The sequence below is a fragment of the Drosophila subobscura genome, chromosome O, assembly GCF_008121235.1.
Source record: "Drosophila subobscura isolate 14011-0131.10 chromosome O, UCBerk_Dsub_1.0, whole genome shotgun sequence".
In the NCBI taxonomy this organism is placed as follows: Eukaryota; Metazoa; Arthropoda; class Insecta; order Diptera; family Drosophilidae; genus Drosophila; species Drosophila subobscura.
In genome coordinates this window covers 5,022,516-5,046,976 of record NC_048533.1, presented here as the reverse complement: position 1 = coordinate 5,046,976, position 24,461 = coordinate 5,022,516, and the positions used below count along the sequence as shown (strand labels likewise).

General features: G+C 44.1%; 3 protein-coding genes across 3 annotated transcripts; 2 read left to right on the top strand and 1 right to left on the bottom strand.

Moving 5' to 3' along the window:
• The first annotated feature begins 34 nt into the window (after window positions 1–34).
• LOC117899221 lies at window positions 35–1,215 on the top strand. The gene is made up of 4 exons (XM_034809094.1): window positions 35–378; window positions 434–628; window positions 705–945; window positions 1,012–1,215. The coding sequence occupies exons 1-4, from the start codon at window positions 161–163 to the stop codon at window positions 1,159–1,161; spliced, it is 804 nt and encodes a 267-aa protein (XP_034664985.1). The 5' UTR covers window positions 35–160; the 3' UTR covers window positions 1,162–1,215.
• A 925-nt stretch (window positions 1,216–2,140) lies between these two features.
• LOC117899217 (serine/threonine-protein kinase ATM) lies at window positions 2,141–12,156 on the bottom strand. Its single transcript, XM_034809090.1, is given in 29 exon segments — window positions 2,141–2,429; window positions 2,484–2,738; window positions 2,795–3,047; window positions 3,106–3,485; window positions 3,541–3,711; window positions 3,774–4,755; window positions 4,812–5,117; window positions 5,186–5,695; window positions 5,747–5,897; window positions 5,971–6,394; window positions 6,461–6,608; window positions 6,658–6,858; window positions 6,916–7,280; window positions 7,338–7,472; window positions 7,475–7,616; window positions 7,672–7,965; window positions 8,020–8,152; window positions 8,206–8,326; window positions 8,387–8,528; window positions 8,586–8,953; window positions 9,014–9,140; window positions 9,206–9,375; window positions 9,433–9,610; window positions 9,675–10,802; window positions 10,859–11,203; window positions 11,264–11,484; window positions 11,550–11,735; window positions 11,789–11,897; window positions 11,956–12,156. Coding segments are annotated over 29 exon segments (8,331 nt in total). The 3' UTR covers window positions 2,141–2,244.
• A 6,972-nt stretch (window positions 12,157–19,128) lies between these two features.
• LOC117896516 (heat shock 70 kDa protein cognate 4) lies at window positions 19,129–23,012 on the top strand. The gene is made up of 2 exons (XM_034804884.1): window positions 19,129–19,285; window positions 20,997–23,012. Exon 2 carries the CDS (start codon window positions 20,997–20,999, stop codon window positions 22,953–22,955), a length of 1,959 nt encoding a protein of 652 aa, XP_034660775.1. The 5' UTR covers window positions 19,129–19,285; the 3' UTR covers window positions 22,956–23,012.
• Window positions 23,013–24,461: the final 1,449 nt, after the last annotated feature.

The following is a 24,461-nucleotide window of genomic DNA, read 5'->3' as shown; positions in this document are numbered from 1 at the left end:
AATTGTTAACTCCGACGTCGTTGTCGTATCTTGACTCGCGCACACACACACTGGCACCTGGATACGGGCCCCCACTTGAAGTGCGGCAAACAAAATCCGGACAGCAGCACGCTAACTCCTCAGTAGCGAGGCTAAGCCGAACGTAAGCGGATCAGCAAACATGCAACGGGGATACTTCTTGCAGGCCGTTCTGGCTATGGCCACACTCTACGGTTGCCTGGCACCTGGCGAGTGCCTATACGAGAGTCAAATCCGTGCCTTCCTCGAAGCGTTCCGCATGCGCATGTGCCATCCCATACCAAATTTGGGCTTGCCTGCGCTGGATCCTTTCATTCTGGGTCCTGGCCAGACGTCTATGAATAATAAATACCTCATAGAGTAAGCAAAGCTATGATTAGACCTGTGAGAAGGTATTTAAACCATGAACTTTCAGCTTTACCGGTTCCATTGAGGACTTCCAGCTGCATGGAGTGTCTGATTTTGAGGTGACGCAGCTTACGCTTAACCCTGTGCCGGGTCTGAAGAGCACCATCCAGATCAACTTTCCACACACCTACTTCCAGTCGCTGTACACGGCCAAGGGTTCGCTGGCCTATATCATGAATCTAGCTGGCGATGGCAATGCAGAGTAAGCAGCAGAAAACCTTTGCGGAAAATCAAACTGATTACTTATAAACCCCACGCTCTCTCTCTGTCTTTCGTAGAGCCTCCATCAAGGACTTTTCGTTCCTCATCTCTTTCAGGCTGAGAACTCTGTCGCCCCTGGGCATCACTTCTCTGCAAATTGAACTGTATTTGGGTGATTTAAAGATCAACTTTGACAACCTCCTGGAGGAGGAGCGCATCAATGATTTTGTGCATGCGCTGGTCAATGAACTGGGCGTGGAATTGCTCGATGATATTTGGAGCTATGAACAGGGAACGGTGGTTACCAAGGCACAAACGGTGTGTATACCATTTGGTTGCCCTTAAAGAGTGTGCACTCATCAGCTCCTGCTTCTCTCTTTGCAGCTGCTCAACAACTTTTTGGGTCACTACTCGCTACAGGACATACTCCAGATCATAGCTGGTGGAGGAGGCGAGGGAGGCGAGAGCAAGCCCATCTTTGAGGGCGTCGAACCCGACTGTAAGCTTGAATCAGACTCAAGCAACCAAGACTGAAAATGTAATTGTAATTAAAATAGTTTTAGCAAATAAAATGTGTAAATATGTATATAAATAGCAACAAATATTCGATGAACTTAATTGATAACTGGAAATGCAGCACTCGAGTGCTACAATTTATGAACCGTTTGACATTTTAGCTATATTTACTTATCAAACTGATAAGCAGAGGATCGCTAATAATGAACTCCTACTCGTACATCTCTATCAATATCCTATTTGCATTTAAATTCGTCTCTTATCTGGCCAAATATTCGCCGAACCCGCGATAGGCGCTTGCCACAAAGGCAGCTACCAGCGAAATACCTCGTTTAATCGCTGTGGGGGTCCCAGATAAGTGTTTTTTTATAACCGTTTATTGATTTACTGCCAGTTTGCGTGCAAAACAAGATCAAGTAGCAGATTATCAAATACAGTTGCAGTGTCCTACGTATTTGAAATGGCCTTGCGGCGGGGTCCCAATAAACCAGGTTTAGGTACATGCTGTATCGACTTGAAAGTGCCTCTTGCGCAGGTTTAAATCTTGTAAATAATTCATTAACTAACACCATCATTAGTCAGGATTTTTGGCTAGCTATGCGTCTCTCCCTCTCCCAGTAGCTTTAGTTTTTCATATTTATCTCTCACGAGTAAATCAACTCCTTGCCGAGAGCTTAAGGCACTAGTTGGCGCTTACTTTCCACTTGTTTCTAATAACATTTTAGTGGTAAACTCGATGCCACCTGTTATGTGGAAAGTACAACATACCCGCTTGCTTTGTGCCTTTACCCTAATCAATTTGCAAATGCGCTAATGATAATGACCCCGTTATAGAAATTCCCACTTTTATGCCTTTCAATCTTCTTCGAGGTTTGTGTGGCGAGTTATAAAAGCAAAATATTTGCACAACTTGAATGGAAGTTGGACATTATTTGGGCAGGCAAAAGATAATGCTTAGCACTTATGTGTGCCGAATAGATTAAACGCAAATACAAAATAGAATATCAAAAATATATAACGAAGTTTCTAATCGATTTGGGTTGATAACTGGTAACAAATGTGATGTAGAATTTGTGGTGCTCCACAATGATGTGCGTTTCCTTAAAGATATGGATCCCAGCCGCAGAAGAGCTGGCAAAGATTGTCAGCCAGAGTGGCTTCATTGATCAGACGTTCCACTTGAGCCTCCACATTCGAGTCACCGAGTGTACCCGCCTCCCGACCATCCAGCTTATTTTGCACCTGAAGCAGAGCTCGCTGCGCCACCAGATTGATCGATTCCTCGCCTGCAAAATATCAATTTGTTGTAGTCTGATGGATAGATGGTTTGTTTGGCAAACCTTTGCTGGTCTCCTGGGTGTTGGTTTGCTTATTTTTGAGTACACCCCAAATAAAAAGTGGATCGTAGAGCAGAACCTCGAGTATGGTGGTGAACACCGACTTGTAACGCCTCAGTATATGTATGGTGGCCTCGCAGGACTTGGTGAACACACCCTTCGTGCCACAAATGCCCATGGGTGCCACAAAGTCACGTGTAAGCCGAAAGGGAACCGTCTCTGGTGTTGCACTTATCTTGCCCTGCCCGAAAGCAATGCCTGAAATAGGAATAGATTAAATTAATCAATATATTTGGGTGTAAATCAGAGCATACCAAAATCAATGTGTATCACTTCGGCTGTCTGCTGGTCAATCAGTATATTCTGCACATGCCGATCACCCAGTCCCAGTACGTAGCCCACCATTGAGGTGGTGGCCACGCTGTTGGTGTAGGCCAAACGCCGCTCAAACCAAACGCCCGGTATGGGGAATTTCTCCAGCAGAAAGTAGTGAAACACGGGCGTAACGTGTGCGCATATATCCTGAAAGACTTCACTCCGCTTATCCTTGGATGACTTTGCATGGCTCTGTAATATTTACAATCAGTTTGAGCTGCCAAAAACGCAAAAAATCGAAACCGCTTACCGCTAGCAGGGCGCGACATTTGTTGTTCTTCCAGTCATTTGGATGATACTTTATGTGGGCGCCGCTCTGGCAGTCTCGTCCGACCAGATACTCGCCTACTGGCATGGAGTTGGGGCACCACTCCAAAATGCCGCTGCGCATAGACAGTGGCGTCACGGTGTAGGTGCGCAGCTGCAGCTTGCGATCAATGAACTCCGAGTCCTGTTTGAGCAGCTGATTGACAATGCCAAAAACCTGCTGCATGACGGCATCCTGACGCAGATCATCCTTGCCCTTGATCAACTGTGCGCGCGTCTGGCCATCGGAGCAGACACACTTGACCTGAATGGGCGCATTAATGCCACCGCATTTGCCAATTTCGTTTGTCCACTTGCAGATGCCTAAAAAGTGAAGGATCGGGTACTGATTGCTCGTCTGGCTTTAACTTGAACCTACTGGTTAGATTGTATTCCTTGTCGGGTCGAATTGGCAGCTCCAATGTGGGACATTGAATGGCATCGAGATTTCGGTGACGCCTCACCTTCTCGAATTGCTTCAGCCGCTCTGTCATGCTCACCGGTTGATTGTGGCTCTCCGTTTTGCCGTCGTTTGCAAACGTCACAAGAGCTATGGGGGATAGAGAACGATTAACAAACTACACATCTGGGCAGGTCAATCACACTGCCTACCTGGCAGCACTGCATCCAACTGCTTGCTGCACTTGTCTGCATTGGGATTCTTCTCACAGATTTTGCTTATAATTTTGCGTGCAATTGCTGCACGTTCCGTGTTGCTGCCATCGCCATCCATGCGTGCCAAAACCAACGGATACAGCTTGTAGAATGTGTGATGTGGATGATCCTGGCCGCAGCGTACCAACAGCTCGCACAGGATCCTGAGTAGATTGGCATTCTTGGAATTGAGACGACCCGTCAGTTGGTTGGTGGCACAAATGAACTTGTAGCTGGGCACTGTCAGGATCTCCTCCTTGATGCACTTTTGCAGCTGCTCGTTGTGGGCATTGGTGAACCACAGCGAGATGATGCGATAGATGGCAGCGCTGGAGAAGCCACTGTCCAGCTTGCAATAGGCAATGTGATTCCTCACAGCGGTGCACAATTGGACGGTTAGATTATTATCGATGCGCTTCAGCTCCTGTTCATCCAGCATAGCGTAGCGCTTCATTTGATTGGAGATTACGCGTTTGTCTTGGGACTCGCGATTCGATACTGTTTCCGCCACCAGGCGATTCTGCTCTATGATGTCCTTCAGCGTCTGATAGTCCTGCGAGTGGCGATACTCGTGCAACTGCTGGTACTCTCGATCGGCATACTTGGCCATGGCCTCATAGGCCGCCGTGCGATGCTGCCTGGCAAACGCGTCCAGCTCCTGCCACTTGAAGAACTGCGGATACGCCGCGCTCAGTTTATCTTTGTGCAGCACAAAGTCATCAATCAGCTGAATCGAGTGGCCAAACTTGTTCTTCAGCACTGAGCTCAGGCTGTCGGCATTGCAGTCCATGAGGAATTCTCCCTGCATGCGCAGGGCAGGCACACGCTGCGGGCAATAGACAAACTCCTCGTTTTGCACCACATACTCCAGGATGGCCTTGGCTATCTGATGATTACCCATTTTCACATTCACGGCGGCATCCTCCAGCAGCACGCTGATCTACAATGGCAAACCGATTAGCAATGAAAGCAGGTACACTCTTTCCCATCTCTTGCCTTTGTGGATGCCTTGATGTTGGGCAGCTCTCGCAGCGTGCCAATGTATTTCGAGGCCATGTTCAGCTTGCCCGCCGCCTTGCACTCGCTGATGCCCTTCAGCAGATACGTGTCCATGGGGTTGTCCTTGTAAAAGTCCTGCATGCGACGGCTGGCCCGTGTACCGGCCATCTTTATGAGTGCAATCTGATGCGAAATTATGTACTCCTTGCATGAAAAGTTGCCATAATTGAGCTCCAGTTCCGTCTGCCATTTGCCAAAGACTTGAGACATCTGCCCGGGGTCTAGCTGTGCCCCAAATTGGATCTGTTTGGGGTAGGAATTTTGGTTTAATGAATGATCAAATATGAAACAAGAGACCGCATATAAGAGACCTGACAAAAGTCTTCTGCCTGCTGCAGTGTGCACAGCCACGTGAGGTATTTGTACACACTCTGCAGGCACTCCATGCTGTTGTCTTGCAGGATCCTGCGCACGCACTGGTAGCCACTCTCAATGGCCGACAGACTGTTCTCCTCCTCGCGCTGTCCAATGCTCTTGAGAGCCACAAAGTGATGCCGCTTGAACTCTTGCTCCAGATTAATGGTAGCCCCAGCGATGGACCTCAATTGTTGTGGCTGCTGATCGGTTGGCGTATCCCACTGGCCCAGACGCCAGAATATTTCATAGTCTGGCTCCTGCTGCTGCTGCTGCAGTTTGGCTAGCGACCACACGCCGTTACCCTTCATAAGATCCACAGCCATTTGGCTACACGAGCTATCCAGGTGATCCGACTCCAGCAGAATGGCGGACAAGTCGTTGTTGCGACCCAGAAAGTAGACACGAGAGCGCATGGGATTGACAAAGCCGGGAATGGCATCCAAACAGCCAATCGACTCGTAGGCCTATTAAATTATACGTTTAGAATATCGAACAGTGAGCAGAATTACGCGCACCTTTTTGGCCGAGGCCTGAAAGGACTCGTCATCCAGGCAGTTGGACTTTGCCTCGCCGCAAGCCCACAGTTCCAGGTACATAATGCTGAGGAAATATGCCTGACAATGATTACTGGCCTTGACCACATTGCCCAGATTGATGGGAATGCTCCTGCAAGGGTGACAGATAATTATTTTCAAATATATAAACATTAGAGAGCGGTTAAGAGCTATCTTCTACCCACCAATTGTGGACAATCCTTATGCACTCGCAGATGTGCAAACACTTCTTGATGGCACGCTTGTTATGGAAAATATCTTGGGTGTTTGGCGCTGTCTTAGAGCTGGCGAATCCCTCAAAAAAGTAGTCCAACATTTGGCAGAGATTCACCAAGTGCTGCTGCCGTTCGGTGGCCAGCAGCAGTTTAATAAACGGCTGCAGGCAAGTCTCTGCAAACGGAAAGGAAGTGGCAGCCAAAGCATCGAATCCCTGCCAGCTGCAAGCCTTAAAAATCTGCGACACAAAAGCGCACATCCATTGCTCATAGTCCAGGCCCTGGCTGGATTTGAGTGCATTCAGCCAGTCTATGGGCGGAATGTGCTGATATGCATCCAGGCAACTCGATTTCATTGAGTTGTCAGCGAAGATTTGTAGGTGCTTGAAGCGATCTGGGAAATAAATTTAAGAACGCATCAAAAAGGGAAGCTACTTAAGAGTTAAAATCGTTTTCTTACGCATTATTGTGGCGGCGGGCTTGCTGTTTACAACCTGAATGGCAACGGCCACCAGAGCCTCGTGTGTCTTGGGGTCAAACTGGAACAAATACTTCTCCAGCAACTCACATATAACGACCAGTAACTTATCCATAGGCTCTAGCTCTGACTGCAAGCAAAACTATTAAAACTTGTACGAAACAGAGCTTTGGTTTTACCTCTTCAAAGGAATCAAAGTCGGTTTGGAAATAGTATGAAATGTCGTTTAACTTCAATGGTCCTATTTGGGCCAGGCACTTGAGGGCATTCAGATTGCTGCTCTCTTTACTCTGCGCACATCGAGACATTTGAATGAGACGATTGATCAACTCAAAGAGCAGAGATTCGTGCGCCTGCAGCTGGTCTTTGTGCTCGGCAATCTGTGGTGGGGAAAGTTTTCATCAGTCAGAAATGGCAAGCACTTTTTGTACACTCACATAATCCCTGAGGTCTTGCAGGCGCTCTGCTGTTGGATTTTTAAGAAATGAGCCCAAAAAGCTGGCCACATTAGTCCTGTCGATTTGTTGGACTGCAGCATTCGATTTCTGTAGAAACTGACACTCCGAGTGCTCCTCCAGCAAGGCTTGTATGCTGATGTCGGAGCTGTGTGCACTCAGTATCTGATTCACAACCTCCACGACCTTCTCGTTGACGGATTTCACATCGCAGTGCATCCGAAAACTGATCAACAGCTTGGCTATCTCACTCATGTGACTCGAGAAGTCAGGCAAGCCAAAACTGGGCTTGCGCAGCAGTAGAGCCAGAAAGGAGAGAGCACACAGATGCACCTGACTGCACTTGCCTGGAAAAAGGGTTAGAGATTAATATTAGTCGAACTTGTCTCTGTCGTGCCACTCACTGTGCAGCAGCAGCCTAACGACAAAGAACCAAGTGTCGCGCACAAAGTAGGAGCACGGAATGCTGGTTTTAGGTCCCTCAACTGCCAGTGCCGCATCGCATAGAGCTTCGGCTATGGCGCAGTAAACAAAGAACCCTGAATGGCTTGGCTGGAAAAGATGGCATTGAAGCAATCGGTCTTTAGGCGTCCCAAAAGTTCAATTAAAATGCGTGGATGTTTGATCTGAAGCTTGGACATGGCCTGAAGTCGATGAGCCTTAGTGGATCTGCTATCAGGACACTGAAAGGTCGACCATTAAACATAAAGCATTAAAGACTCTCTGGGTTAAACTCACAATAAACCAATTTAGGCATTTGAAGAGCGATTCTCCCGTCAGATTATACCAATTCCGTATTTGACTGCAGGGCACAGAGGGTCCAAATAATCTCTCCATTTCGTGCGGATCGTGCAGCTGACTAATCACAACGTACAGCGTCTCCACATTAAGAGACACTTCCTTGGGTTGCAGCTTATAGTGCTGCAGGTTCTTTGCCAGCAGCAGATGATGCTCCCGAAAGTCCTGGCCTTCGCTTTCGGCGCAAAGGCTGCTCTGGGGCAGCACAAATGCAGTCAACGTGGGCAGAACATCCTAAAAAAATACAAGAGTTTGTACAGAGTAAAAACTGTCATTGAATAGACACACCTCTATGCTGCTGGACTTTCTGTTACGTTCTATGTCCTCGGTCTGGCCATAGAGGAATGTATAGGCCATGATTCTACATCTTTGAGCTTTTCGGAAAGCATCCTTTTTCTCGTAGCACAAAAAAAAGGGGAATCTGTATAACAGTGCTATAGGATTAAAGAATTCCCATTTGCTAGAGCTATTTACTTGGATATGGGCCAACGCTGTGAACTCCACTTGTGCAGCAGTATATCCGCATAGGGACGAATGCGTTCTCGCATGGTTTGATCAGCGCCAGGAACTCGACTCTGCAGTGCCACAAACTCAGCTACAAAGATGAGATCAAAGTTGAGAGAAGTGTTTAAAGGGTATTTTCGAACTGACATACCCTCGCCCAGTCTGCGCAGCGCACAGTGATACAGCAGCTCCTTGAGAGCAATCTCCTGATGAAACGAACTGTGGGCAAAGATGGCCAGAAGCATTTGCACCATCATCGAGTTGCTATTCCGTGTGGCATCCTCATCGCTGAACTGTAACAAACTGTAATTCGATCAGCATTCAGGTGGTTTTATTTTTGTTTTACTTGCCGCAAGCTTTTTGAATTCAATGCTCTCGTAGAGCTCCCTGCAGAACTCCCAGTGACGCAGCGAATGGCTGATGGGATCGCTGGCCACACACTTTGTGTTGAGTATAGTGCCCAGGGAAGCGATCGTAGCGAAGCGAACATCCAGCGTGGGCATGGTTATAAATTTAGTCATGGACTTGCAAAGCACTAAAAAGTTCTCCATCAGATAAATGTCCGGACAGTGCTGGGCAATCGAGCCAACGCAGCGCACAATTTTGGCTGTAAGCCGTGACGTATACGATTTCTTTAGAGCAATCTTTAGCAGCGAACTTAAAGCCATCCACATGTCATCCAGCTGCTGATCCGTATGGTAGACAAAGTGAAAAATGGCTACAATGCAGGGAAGAACTTTACTTAGAATGGGCTCAGCAATGTCCTGGGGTTACTTACTGGGTAAATAATCCACTACCTCATCAACGACATCCAAATCGAGATGATGATGCTGAAAGACGTACTTCAGTTTATCCACCAGCCACACAATGGCTCCATCCGAAATGCTGTCGCAGCTGCAAAGCATCTGCAGTGGTGGAAATATCAAAAGTATTATTTATGGCTAAGATTTCTTTATAGAATTGGACCAACCTTTGTCACGAGCAGCACATCTTGAGGCTTCCAATGCATAGTTAATTTTGCTATGTGTTCAAAGGATTCATCACGATGCGAACTGAGTGCACACAGAGCACCCAACATGTGCAAACAATGAGTGGTGATTGAAGCATGAACTGAATTATCGGTGCGCTCCCGTCGCATGCCTTTAAATACAGAAATATTAAGTTAAACAATCTAAAATGCACTTCGATCGCCTTTACAATGCTCTTTGAGTGTAGATCCTACGAATTCCACCAGCATTTCTATGGGTTGTCTCTCCAGATAGTTGAGAAGAATCGAATTAGAGCGGAAAACCTCAAGCACGGCGATCTGTTGCCGCAGAATCTCACGCAGGTCACTCTCATCCATCGACTCCGAGCAGATTGCTTTGTACTGGAACTGAAAGCACAACAGAGGAACGTCAAGCAGCAGCATAAAGCTAGCAAATTAAGCCAATACCCACCTCAATGTGGCTGAGGAACAGGCCAATCCTCTTGATCAGCGGACAGCTAGTAAAGTTTTCACCATCAAAGACCTTGTAGTAGAGAAGTCTCTCCATGGTGCAGACAAGCCGCTGCAGACTGTTCAGATTCTTTAGTATGGCAGCCGCTTGACTGTCGGTGGCACTCTGAAAGTTTAAGCTGCGCATAAGAAACTCGTAATTGCTTTGGTAAAGGCAATTCTTGGTAGTGGACTTGGTTTCGATCTGCAGCTGCTGACTGGCAGAAGACATGACAGGCGACATATATTCCTTGTCCAGGCATACCAGTTGCTTGTTGTATCTATAAGCTAAGAGATTCTGATCGGCAGGGAGTGTGTCCTGGCCTGGATCTGCGTTGCACAACTGCTGCAGCTGCTCCTCGTCCAGAAAGTTGATGATGCTGATCGTAAATGTGTCTGCCAGTAGGTTGGCATCGATGCTGGCTATATTGTGTATCACCTGCGTGACGCTGGTTTTCTCACCGCTGCCGTAGGCCCAACTAATGATGGGCTCCAGCATGGCCGAAGCTTTATCCTGCCCGCATTGTCCTGCACGTATGTAAATCTCGCGTATGGTGGCAATGCATTCGTTGCGCTTCAACAGCTCATTCGAGGTGATGGTGTGCAGCAGGCTGGAGGCCATTTTCTGATTCAATTTGTCATGTCTAATCAGCATCTGCAGCATGAGCTGCTTCTCCATGATCTCCTCCCTGATTGTGGTGGTTACGGATATCAAATGGTTGCCCATTTGACTCCACAAGTCAGCCATAAAGTTCTCCTGTATAGAACGAGACTCCAGCAGATGTCGCTCTTTGGCAAGCAGACATCGCACGCATAGACGCACATTTTTTAGGTTTCTGGCATTGCCATACATTTGCAGGACACCCAGAACCGTGCTCAATGCCTGCTGGTAGTTGGCCACATTCAGGATTACGCTGCTCAACTGCAGTAGCTCTGTGTAAATGGCAAACCAGACGTCATTGAATGTGGTTTCTTTTTTGTCAATCAGCGCAAACAAGACTTCCATTTTGTCCGCAGGTCTTGGCACCTTCTTGGGCGCATCACCCTCACCATTCGCATCGTTTTTGCGTGTCTCCAAGTCCCAAAGGACCTGCAAAGCATAATCTTTAGGGCATAGTTGTTATGGAATATAATTATTTTTCTTACTATATACATAACCAGTGCGGACATCTTGATGAAGGGCTCGGAGAATTTGGCATTGCTGAGTTGTGCCGACTTGTAGCGCACCAAAGAATTCTTGCGTATCTCCATATCCACAATAGTTTTCAGCCGAAGCAGCGTCTGTGGCCATTTCTCGTTGAGCGGCACACCAAAGGTGTTGAAATCACAAACGCCGAGCTTGGGATACAGCGAATGCAGCGATTGGATGACACACATGAAGAATATATTTCTGGTGTCGTCGCGAAACACATCCTCATTGTGGAATTCGCACAATTTAGGCAGAATCTCTTGCATGTGGAGGCACAATTGATGATGGTAGTTCACAGAGAGCTGCAAGAACCATTAAGTATAAGAGATTTAACCACACAGATTGTTTAATAAGTGTCGCACCTCTGTGGCAAATAGATGATAGAGACGAACAATTTCCGTTTTCCTGGCAGCATTTGCCGTCTCGGCAAAGTTGGTCAGCTCTGGCAAGTATTCCACCAGGTCGACGTGCAGCTGAACTCGCTCTTGGGCCAAACTGACTGTCTTGGTGATGCATTTCAATATCCTTGTGATTAGAAACTGGTCGTCGTAGACATTCAGCTCAAAGAGGTACGACAGAATGCCTGTAACAAAGCAACAGGTGGTAATATTACCTTTTTTATGTCCCCCTTTTGCAGCCATCACTTACGGCTGTATTCGTTTATTTTCAGCTCGCGCAAATAGCTGGGCGAGGAGTAGATACCCCGCTCCAGTAAATTCATGAATGTATCGCCAAAGTGCTTCACCACAGTGCGCATTTTGATGCCCTCTCCGAAGGCACTAAAGATGGCTGTCTTGGCCAGGAAATGACCCCTTCCGGATGCGTCGCTGCCGGCTAAACGAAAGAATTTAAGCACATAAACTGCATACCCTAATAAACATGCATACCTTCCACATTGAATTTGGTAATCTTTTCCAGAACATTGCCATACAAATAGTTTTTTGCCGCCAATGACTTGAAGGCTTTCTCGTTTGCATCTTGCAAGAGCGAGGCGTGCTGTGGAGTGGAGAAATAATGTCAGACGGCAAGTATATGCAGCTACCGGTACACCAACCTTGAAAAGCGCCTCCTTGGATGCATCAAAAACACTGGGCCACGACAAATCATTCCGTTTGTCCAGTATCAGAGTATTTAAATCATCTCTGCAGTTGCCCAACTTTTCGTCCAACTGCTCAATGCCCTTGTTCCGTGTGGCTTGCTTTTCCGAGCGTACATCGCCGAGTATACGCTGAACTTCAGTTAACAATCCACTCATTGTTCCATTCCCAGGGCATCAAGGCAGTTTTAGACAAATTTCGGACAAATGTTTATGAATTGGAAATTTAATCGCGGCAAATGCAGCCCTTGTATATCGATATCAAGTTGGATATCGTTTGATATTAATAGTGTTGGAAAATGCTGGTAATCGCGTCTTATTTATCATACAAAAATATCGCAATCAAATTTATAAAAAAATGCAATAAAAAACCACCATACTGTTTGGTTTTATGCTTTCATTTTTGTTGATCAAACCCTATTTTGCAACAATCCAATAAAAGTCAAGCAACATGCTGCGAAAAGTGAGCAGCATTGTTCCCCAACATTTGGCACGGAACAAGCAACATTAAAATTTAAAATTTGAAAAAAACCACTAAGGTACAGGTAGCGATTTTCTCGTCCCGATTTTCTCGTCCCTGAACTTAATTTAGTATTTGGAAAACATATACTATTAAGTAACCCTCAAGCCTACACATTTTTGAGCAGCAAAAATTTGCAATGTAAATTGCCATCGGAATCAAATCTACAGACTTCCAAGCCCCTCAAAAAATTTGAGCCGTCAAGTTTGTGTCGAAAATGGTCAAAAACATGAGTGATCTGAATAGAAATTATATCATCATTTTTCATGAAATGGCAGCTAGCACCGAAGTAAAATATCTGCCTCACCTGGACAAGGCTATTGGTTTTACCGATTTCAGAGACGAATACCTACAAGTAGCAACTAAAATGCTCTCATTCACGCTGAGAGGCATAGTTACTGAATGGGAAGAGATTATTGGAATTGCCTTTACTTTCTCTCGCACAAGTGGTGCTGCAGAAGTGGCAAAAATAATTAATAGAGCGCTTGAATCTTGCAAAAAGATGGGTTTTAACATTGGCGCAATAGTATGCGATCGTAGCGCCCTGAACCTTGCAGCGATTAAATGTCTAACAATAATGGATAATATATCCATGTGTTCAGAAGTAAATGCAATTAGCACAAACTGATTTAGCCAAGATCCTCTGGAAAATTAATTTAAACACTAAGAGCTAAAATGGGATCAGTTAACGCATATCAATTGCTGAGTTTATTAAAAAATCGTTGGTGCTTTAATATTGAAACAGGGTTGAAATCTCAACTGGGACGAAATTTTACATATTCAATTTCAAATGAAGTAGACATTGCCGGCGCAATAGAACAAGCCGAAGTTGGTTTAGCTCAAGCGAGTAAACACGAAAGGAAAATTATTTTCGCAGGTTGAAATAAGCTCAATACAACAATTGTAGGATATTTTTTATAAGAAATTAAAAATGAAAAAATGCTGTGTTTGTGAAAAGAACGATTAGTTGTTAGACATACTTTTCGTGCCACCAAAGTTCCATCCAAACGTGTTAACATCGGGAACTGTCTGCGTCTCGTAGCTGTGGGGTGCCACAAACAAGCTCTTTACAAATACATCCACTTTTCCCCACAAATAAAATATACCCTATTTACTCTTCAAGTAACGGGTACATAAAGTCAATTTGGTTCCTTGAAAAAAAAATGTTCGATTTTGTCGGGTAGCGTAATTGACAAGACCAGGTAATAAGACTCAACACACAGAACTCACAGGATCCTGTATTATTGAGAAAAACCTTTTTACAAAAATTAGAGACAGATTTTGCCAGAGTTGGATTAAAACTAAAATCTGAGGAAACATGGTTCTCTAATAAATTGTTTGAATTCGGGAAAATGCGTTATTTTATGGGATCTCCTGTAGCTATTGCAACTAAAATTTTATCGAGATTGATCACAGATATTAACGATGGAATAGTCACTCTCCAGTCATCATTAGCACAAATTAATACAACCACAGAAGGAGCAACAAAAACTGATGGATGTTCTTTCAAAAACTTTTTTATAAATCAAATAGAAACGGTTCATTTTTTCTTCCGGATAAACATGGTAAATTTAAACAGTAATAGAAATTCCATTTTAAAACTCTTATTTTTTCCGACTGTGCTTGGTGGTTTTCCTAGTTCTACTATACTTAACCACACTATACGAGGAGTAGATGATAACCTTCCACAATGGTTTGATATAATAAGAGACGTCTCCCTTATGAAAAGAGATTTGTGGGCTCATATAATAGCAATGATTGATTTAAGACCAGTTCAGAACCCAGACCTATTGCAGTTGTTTTCAGATATTAGGAGTTTACCAATAAAAAGTTTGCCCTCTACTGAAGCATTAATTAAGAATGTAACCAGAGGATTCATCCAAACCAATAGGGAATTTGTTAAAAACCCGGATATTTTGAAATTATTTGACCCTGATAGATCTGTCCCACTAGAAGAAATTGTTGATATGTTGTCAACCATGACTCCCATATTTCTCCCAATATGTCAGGAGATTATAAGACTCAGTAACTCTGGAACACTTTTGGCACTTGCTAACAAAATGATAAATATTAGCACCGTCACTAAAGTAGTAGCAGAACAAGAGAATTGTGATTTCTTGTATCTTTCCTACATAAGTACTCTCGAAACAAAGTCAAGGCAGAGATAAGGAGCATGCATTATATCACTTCTTTCACCAGCACTCCCATTTAAGCAGCCACATTCGTCAGTGCCGATACAGCACGAGGCATGTGGTTGACCAAAAGACAAAAGGAGGCATGTGGTTGATCAAGAAAAAGGGAATTGGGCGCAATAGAACAAGCCGAAGTTGGTTTAGCTCAAGCGAGTAAACACGAAAGGAAAATTATTTTCGCAGGTTGAAATAAGCTCAATACAACAATTGTAGGATATTTTGTATAAGAAATTAAAAATGAAAAAATGCTGTGTTTGTGAAAAGAACGATTTGTTGTTAGACATACTTTTCGTGCCACCAAAGTTCCATCCAAACGTGTTAACATCGGGAACTGTCTGAGTCTCGTAGCTGTGGGGTGCCACAAACAAGCTCTTTACAAATACATCCACTTTTCCCCACAAATAAAATATACCCTATTTACTCTTCAAGTAACGGGTACATAAAGTCAATTTGGTTCCTTGAAAAAAAAATGTTCGATTTTGTCGGGTTTGACAAAGTCAAGGCAGAGATAAGGAGCATGCATTATATCACTTCTTTCACCAACACTCCCATTTGAGCAGCCACATTCGTCAGTGCCGATACAGCACGAGGCATGTGGTTGACCAAAAGACAAAAGGAGGCATGTGGTTGATCAAGAAACAGAAGGAGCATGCATTATGCCACTTCTTTCACCAACACTCCCATTTGAGCAGCCACATTCGTCAGTGCCGATACGGCACGAGGCATGTGGTTGACCAAAAGACAAAAGGAGGCATGTGGTTGATCAAGAAACAGGGAATTGGGCATGCATCTCACCAGTTTTGACAATAAAGCAGTGAGCCGCGAAATTATCGATAAAACATACCGTCAGGGCCTCAAAATATACCGAAATATACTTTTTTATTTTCAAAATAGGCCGTAAAATATACCGTGGAAAAAAACATTTATTTATTTAAATAAAAACGTAACAAAATCATATTTTCCTTTATTGTTGATCATTTCTTTCCTTTCTTCTTAGTAATTATAATGCATACCATTATTTTTCTTCGAGCTCTCGCGTATCCCGAACATCCCAATAGATTTTCTTCGTTTCAACAGAGGTGTGCCGCGATACTGGGAGTGGACGAACGACATATTCTTTGTGGGAGTGAGAATTGGACGTCTGTGGGGTCGGCGTTTTCCCAGATCGGGTGAACCTTTCCATGTTTGTTCTTTGTTTTTTCCTTGTTTTGTGGCTCTTAATTTGTTCACGTGGAATTTAAGTGGCGTTGTGCTTCGTAAATGTACGATGTGTTTTGGCGGGGAGATTGTTTGTAGTGTTGTACATTGCAATTATGTGGGTGTTGGTATTTTAGTGTTGCTGTATGTCGTGGTAATTTTCTGCGTCCCATTCATCCTCAAAAATAAGGACAAGTGCATCCCACTGCTCAAGCATGCGTGCAATACAAGAATGTAGGGACAACCAACGAATTTCATAATGGTTAAGTATTTGGTGCTCTGGAGAATTTATAAATTTTTGAAATAGTTTAAATTTTCGGTGTCGCTTGGAGCTCTTAGAAAATTAAGTTCAACGAGAAGGGACGTGTGATACGCTTCTTACGCGTCACAACTTTTATACTCGGTACTCAGTACTACATCTGCACCTTAGCGGTGTTTTGTAAAATGTTACATATTTTCTTCACCTGTCATCTACATCTACAACACTTCTCACGCCAACACGCTCCGTTAGCTCGCCCCCTTCCTTAGAGCCACACACTGCAGACTCGCGGCAGAGGCAGAGGTACTCTTCGAGTACCGGGTATAAGTACTGACATTTGTTTCTCTCAAACGCATTGTGCCCATCACCTTGACATAGAATACATTCGTTGCACGTGTTGTTACCACATTTTTTGCATCGCTTTTGTGACTTACAACGTGAGGCTGTATGTCCCAAGCGACCACAGTTATAGCACTGTCTAATCGCGGGAATGTAATGGTTGACCTTTAGCGAGCAAATGTCATAAATTTGAACGGACGATGGTATTTCGGTGCCCGCAAAAGCAATTTTAACTGTCTCGGTTGGGACGAGCACTGATTCATTGGTTTCGTTCTTTGTTTTCCTATAAATTCGTTCAACTGTGTTTATCTTTAATATTAAATTAAGATTGTCAAGCCGTTTCATGTCTGAGATATCTGTTGGAATACCCCTGATTACACCCACAGACTCAGTGAAATTTCTTGGAATAAATAAATCGATGTTTATTTTTTTAAATTCATCGTTAAGAACCATCTCATTGGCTTCATAAGGGCTACTGAAATAAAGTTTATAAAGAGTGGCCTCAAGAGGGGTTATGCGCTTGAGACCAACGAGATTGATGTGTCTAATTTTTTCAAATAGGTATAGGCCGCTTTTAATAATTTTATTTTCGAACAAATTGCTTCTTTTGGTCGATAGAAGAACACTGGCTTTTCCTTTGAATGAGGGCTCATATAAATGAATCTCCGTTTGCTTGTTATCGTTTGTTTGCACATCTCTACCGACATATGCATTAGTATTGGTGTTGGTGATGGAGACAGGAACATTCTTGTCCAAATCGAACTCCATTTTATTTTCACCTTTCATTTCATTCTTCGACTCTGCCACAAATCTTTTTGTATACATTTTTCTGTCTGAAACGGACCCAGGCGAACGCTAAGCGCCTGACGCCAACAGCTTGGCGTCAGCCATCTTCGCTGGTGGCTTCACCAGCTTGCCAACGACTTAACCTCTTCGTTTATTCAAAAATCGCTTCAATCGCGCACAAAAAGAAAACGTATCAAAAATAATGCCCTTTATTACAAGAGCGATTGCTCACAAAGAAAAAGTTCGGATAAAAGGATTGAAAACGAGCACTGAAAGGTTGTCCCCTGATATTTCTGTCACACGCGGTTGCCAAAACAGAAGTGACGTTTTTATTTAAATAAGTAAATGTTATTTCCACGGCATATTTTGAAAATGAAAAAGTAAATTTCGGTATATTTTAGAGGCCCTGATGGTATATTTTTATCGATAATTTAAATTTATATGGATATTTATTCTACAGTTCGTTAACTTTTTTTCAATGCTACACCATAATTCCTTCCTCCATAAATGACCAAAATTTGTTTAGTTACTCTCATATCCAGATTAATTGAAGTTCATTCCCCCCATTTTGAACTTTGCGGCCTAGTTTTACCAGTGCTGTGTTACGCTTTTCTGGCAAGCGAATTTCAATGCAAAATTAAAACACAAATTTGCAAAATATAAGGTATACAATCCAATAAAAAGGAGTTCTAATAATGAGCGAATTGATTCTTCAATCGGATTAAATTATTGTTTCAGTGGTCTTTGCAAGTCTTTGCAAGCTAGTAATATCAAATAGAACATCAAAATCGAGGAATATGATTTCGGTATATTAACGGTATATTTTGAAGATGCAATGGTATATTTTGGTATATTTACGAGGCCCTGACGGTATATGTTATCAATAAGTCCGCGGTCACACTGATGTATATATATATGGGTTCATTCGCCCAAATTTGTATTCCTAAAGACCATTTAATTATATACTTTTCTTCAATGTATAGGTATACCGGTTTATAATGGCATATTTTAAATTCCATTTTTAAGGTATTTTCAATAATATAGGGTATCCAAACTCCCATACGCATGTTTTTTACGTATTTTACCGTTGGCTACATAGTTTGTTTGGACCAGAAACATGCTGCGAAAAGTGAGCAGCACTGTTTCTCAACACTTGGCACGGAATAAGCAGCATTTACTACTCTTGGAGGGATGGATATCATCGAATTAAATAAATTTTGGAAATCTCTGGCTCCAATGAATGCAAAAACATTCTATGTGTATTGGTAAGCCACCGAAAATGTTCCTAGATCGATATACATATGTATATACATGGAAGGCATATGAAAAGGTTAAAAACAGTTTAAGATAATGTCATTATCAACGTTTGAGAAAAGCTTTGCAAATTAAATTTTAAGATCAATTTATGGAAATAGGGTATAGTAATGCCATACTATACTATACCGGCCGGTTGGCCAGCAACAAATTGTCAAATACGTAGCGATCCATTCAAACTCACGGAACATTTCGAGCCATTTTTGTTGGTTCACCCTTTTATTTTTTCCCTTATTTTGCAATCAATCCAGTAAAGAGAAGTCATGAAAATAAGCCATTCTTGTGGAGAATTTATTGATAAATCGGATACAATTACATTTTTAAAGCTAAGAGTCCTAACTAGCTGGTAATATTAAATAGAATCTCAAAGTCGATGAAAATGATTTTAGGTTTGCGGTATATTTACAGTATATTCGAAAATGATACAGTATATTTTGGTATATTTCCGAGGGTCAGTCGGTATATTTGACCGAAGACGCCGCGGTCACACTTGGATCAAATTTTCCAGAATATATATATATATGGTTTCATTCGCCAGATTTTTTATTCCTAAAAAACCGCCAGTTTGATCGAACGTCTGAGTGTCTAGCTCGACAGAAAGATTAAGTAGGACAAAAGTGAAGTAGCAATTAGACGATTATACATATTTTAGTACGTTTTAACTAAACAAAACACACAAAGGTAAGTGCTAATTCACGTATTTATGAAACAAAAAGTGATTTCTATTTAATTTGCGTATGGTTGTTAGAAAAGAAAAACAAGTTAACCACGTGTTTCTCGCTCTCGGTAATGTGCATATAGTATAATAACGTAGTTTATTGATCCGCTCATGCACCTCGTTTTCATATTCAATCAATACTTGCATAGTAAACGATATTGCTCCAATTCTCTTACGCGTACATACACGCACAGATTTTCGTGTGCATTTTGATGAGTAATTAATCAGATAGTACGAAAGTATAGTTAATTTCTGTAATTGCTTATTTATACAAAAAGTGACTGTGCTCTTCTGGAATATTCCATTGGGGAAATGTGCCGCTTCATTCTCCCATGCACGCGCGCGCACACACACACATGCACACGTACATGCATATATCCATACAATATGCCAGGAATAGACAAATAAACTTGCGTCATCCAGCGCCTACATTGCATTTTACTGCTGTTTTATCAAATAAATCAATGCCAAAGTTACTCATCGCAATTGCCCATTAAATTCAAAGTGCTATTGTTCTTTGCTGGAATATTCCAGTGAAAAATGTGTGCGGCTTCTCGCACGCGCGCACACACATGCATACCATACGTAACATTTGGAAACATGCTTTTTCCCTCCCAGACGGATGAGTCAGTTCCATTCAATAAACACGGATGGGATAAAAATAGTTTTTGACACCATAAATTTATACTTTATGCGGGATTTGATATAATTTAGCTAAAATTAAACACACGTTGCTAACCGGCATCCAAAGTACATACATTTATACATTTGCGTGTGTGTGTGTTTTAAGAGGGTAACACCAATACAAATATGAAAAAAAAAAAATGCTCTTTGCGCGCCCTCGACACTATAGTTGTCTCGTTTCAACGCGTTGCATACTCACCCCTTCAGAATACTTCGGCCACAGCGTGGTCACATGTACATACTCCCCTATGTGTTTGTGTGCCTGCACGTGTGTGTTTGCCTGTTTCGCAGCTTGTTTTCCAGAATCTTCGTCTTTGTCCATGCGGTTTTTTTTTTCTTTCCCATTTCAAAGAAAAATAATGGCAGCTGCTGCTGATCAGCCGCCATGTTTATCGCTTCAACATTGATCTTCCCCGTTTTCAAACTCGGCATTAGTCATTGCTATTGTGTTTCACCAAACTCGGCTATGACTCCGACATTGGGCTGGCAACCAGTTTAAGCCTCATGAGAAATACAAACATAAAAGGCAGCGCAAAAATGAAATGGCCGCTGTAAATGGCGAAATGCGATTACGCTTTTACTACGACGCATAGGAACTTTTTGTTCTAAAGCTGGCCACGTTCGCTATAGCACGTTTTATGACCCTTTCCTCTTGATACTTTGGAACAGAGTTATTTACTTGTACGAAAGTGTTGTCATAAATCATTCGATTCGATTGAAGTTTGCCTTCCACTGCATTTGGTGCTGCAGTAACCCATGAAATTGATGTGTCCCGGATGAGGCAATTGTTCAAGGGGTGAAAGTGACATTACAGCTCGGCTATACGAGGAGGTCAATGCTCCCCAGTGCCAGTAGCAATTACTTTGTGTCGGAACAGCTGATCTTGGAATAACTGCTCAATGTCAGTTTAATTTACATTCAAATAATTTGAACGAATTTGTAGCAGGAAAATTGGAAACTAATCAATTGTTTTTGCATTATTTATTACAGATGTCTAAAGCACCTGCTGTTGGTATTGATTTGGGCACAACCTACTCTTGCGTGGGTGTGTTCCAGCATGGCAAGGTCGAGATCATTGCCAACGACCAGGGTAATCGTACCACACCATCTTATGTTGCCTTCACGGATACGGAGCGTTTGATTGGTGATGCCGCCAAGAACCAGGTGGCGATGAACCCAACGCAAACGATCTTCGATGCCAAGCGTCTGATTGGTCGCAAATTCGAGGACTCTGCTGTGCAGGGTGACATGAAGCACTGGCCCTTCGATGTCGTCAGTGTAGATGGCAAGCCCAAGATTGAGGTTACGTACAAGGATGAGAAGAAGACCTTCTTCCCCGAGGAGATCTCCTCCATGGTGTTGACCAAAATGAAGGAGACCGCCGAGGCGTACCTGGGCAAGACGGTGACCAATGCCGTCATCACTGTGCCAGCTTACTTCAACGACTCGCAGCGTCAGGCGACCAAGGACGCCGGTACCATTGCCGGATTGAATGTGCTGCGTATCATCAACGAGCCCACGGCCGCTGCTATCGCCTATGGCCTGGACAAGAAGGCTGTTGGAGAGCGCAACGTGCTCATTTTCGATCTGGGTGGCGGTACCTTCGATGTGTCCATTCTGTCGATCGATGACGGCATCTTCGAGGTCAAATCTACGGCCGGTGATACCCATCTTGGTGGTGAGGATTTCGACAACCGTCTAGTGACCCACTTTGTGCAGGAGTTCAAGCGCAAGCACAAGAAGGACCTGACCACCAACAAGCGTGCTCTTCGTCGTCTGCGCACCGCCTGCGAGCGCGCAAAGCGTACCCTCTCGTCGTCCACCCAGGCCAGCATTGAGATCGACTCTCTGTTCGAGGGTACCGATTTCTACACCTCGATCACTCGTGCCCGTTTCGAGGAGCTGAACGCTGATTTGTTCCGCAGCACCATGGACCCCGTGGAGAAGGCTCTGCGTGACGCCAAGCTGGACAAGTCGGCCATCCACGACATTGTGCTGGTCGGTGGCTCCACCCGTATTCCCAAGGTGCAGCGTCTGCTCCAGGATCTGTTCAACGGCAAGGAGCTGAACAAGTCGATCAATCCCGATGAGGCTGTTGCCTATGGTGCCGCCGTCCAGGCCGCCATCTTGCACGGCGACAAGTCGCAGGAGGTGCAGGATCTCCTGCTGCTCGACGTCACCCCACTGTCTCTGGGTATCGAGACCGCCGGCGGTGTGATGAGCGTGCTGATCAAGCGCAACACCACCATCCCAACCAAGCAGACCCAGACCTTCACCACCTACTCGGACAACCAGCCCGGTGTGCTCATCCAGGTGTTCGAGGGCGAGCGTGCCATGACCAAGGACAACAATCTCTTGGGCAAGTTCGAGCTGTCGGGCATTCCCCCAGCACCTCGCGGCGTGCCCCAGATCGAGGTCACCTTCGATATCGATGCCAACGGCATCCTGAACGTCACTGCCCTGGAGCGTTCCACCAACAAGGAGAACAAGATCACCATCACCAACGACAAGGGTCGTCTCTCCAAGGAGGATATCGAGCGCATGGTCAACGAGGCCGAGAAGTACCGCAACGAGGATGAGAAGCAGAAGGAGACCATCTCCGCCAAGAACGCCCTCGAGTCGTACTGCTTCAACATGAAGGCCACCCTCGACGAGGACAATCTGAAGACCAAGATTGCCGACTCTGACCGCACCGTCATCCTGGACAAGTGCAACGAGACCATCAAGTGGCTGGATGCCAACCAGCTGGCCGATAAGGAGGAGTACGAGCACCGTCAGAAGGAGCTCGAGGGTGTCTGCAACCCAATAATCACCAAGCTGTACCAGAGCGCTGGAGGTGCTCCCGGTGGCATGCCCGGCGGTATGCCCGGTGCTCCTGGTGCCGCTGGAGCTGGTGCTCCCGGTGCCGGTACCGGCGGTGCTGGCCCCACCATCGAGGAGGTCGACTAAACCATTCTCAAACAATCCAACACCAAATAACGTCACACCCCCCACTTTCTCAACCATCCAAAACTACATCAGTTCTCACTCTTCCTCAACAAGAACAAGAACTCGGGGAAGAGTTTTATAAATCTGGATTCTAAATTAGAAATTCGATAAGTATGAAACCGAAACACAAACGACAACTGCTTCTTCGAGGATCATATTATAATAACACAACAAACACCTATCATAATGGAACCAAAACCAACCCACACACAGAGCTCCATAAATAATATATATTATATTATTATAAATTATCATCGATCGATCACCCAACAAAACAATAATATTTGCCTATACTTGAATTCAATAAATTAATTTGAGAATTGCAAAACATACATCTACCATTACCGATTGTATTTATTCGTGTTGTTCCTTTAGTTTCAATGATTTTGTCCCACTGTAAATTGGATAAATATTTGTGCTGTTGACAAGAACTATCTTATCTGGTAAATGACGTGCTGTGCTTGCTTTATGCATATTAAAACAGACTGGTGACAGTCAGACTGGTGGCTTAGTGGGGGGAGCGCAGTACTTAATAATTATCTGTGGATAAAACATATGTACCCGATGAGATCTGGGACATTATTTGGGCAGATAAGAAATTTGCTTTGCAACAGGAATTTTGTACTTTGCACGAGACGATCATTAGGTTCAAAAATCGTTGTAAGAACAACTTAAAAACGAGGAGGAACGTTGTGAGACGCGTCTTAAGCCGCGTCACAACTCTTATACCCGGTACTCAGTACTACATCTGCAACTTAGCGGTTATTTGTCAAATTTTACATTTTCTCTTCATCTGTCATCTACATCAACAACACTACTCACGCCAACACGCTCCTTTAGCTCGCCACCCTCCCCTAGAGACACACACTGCAGAGTCAGGGCAGAGGCAGCGGCAGAGTCGCGGAAGAAGATGAGTCAGAGACGTGTCAGGGGAAGAGGCCTCTGCCACTGCGCGAAGCAGAGTGTGAATGAGAGAATGTGTAAAAGCAACAAAAGCTGCTGGACAGGGTGGGTTTAGCCACTGCAACTTAATTTCTTCATTGTGGCCATAATAATGATCCAATCGGATCCCAATTTGGTGATCAGATAGATATGGTCATTCCCTACGGAATGGCGTTTTTAGTTTTCTTTTATCTTTAAAATTGTTTTCGCCCTTTTGCGGGGGCGGAAGAGGGCGTGGCTCATTTTTGAAATACACTTGTAACAGTGTGAGCATACAGAAGTCTGGATGCAAAATTTGGTGGCTCTAGCTTTTATGGTCTCTGAGATCCAGGCGCTCAACAAGACGGACGGACAGACGGACAGACAGACATGGCTCAATCGACTCGGCTATTGATGCTGATCAAGAATATATATACTTTATGGGGTCGGAGACGTTTCCTTCTGTGCGTTACATACAACCGTTATGTGCACAAATACAATATACCCTATTTACTCTTCGAGTACCGGGTATAAAAAACCACTAGA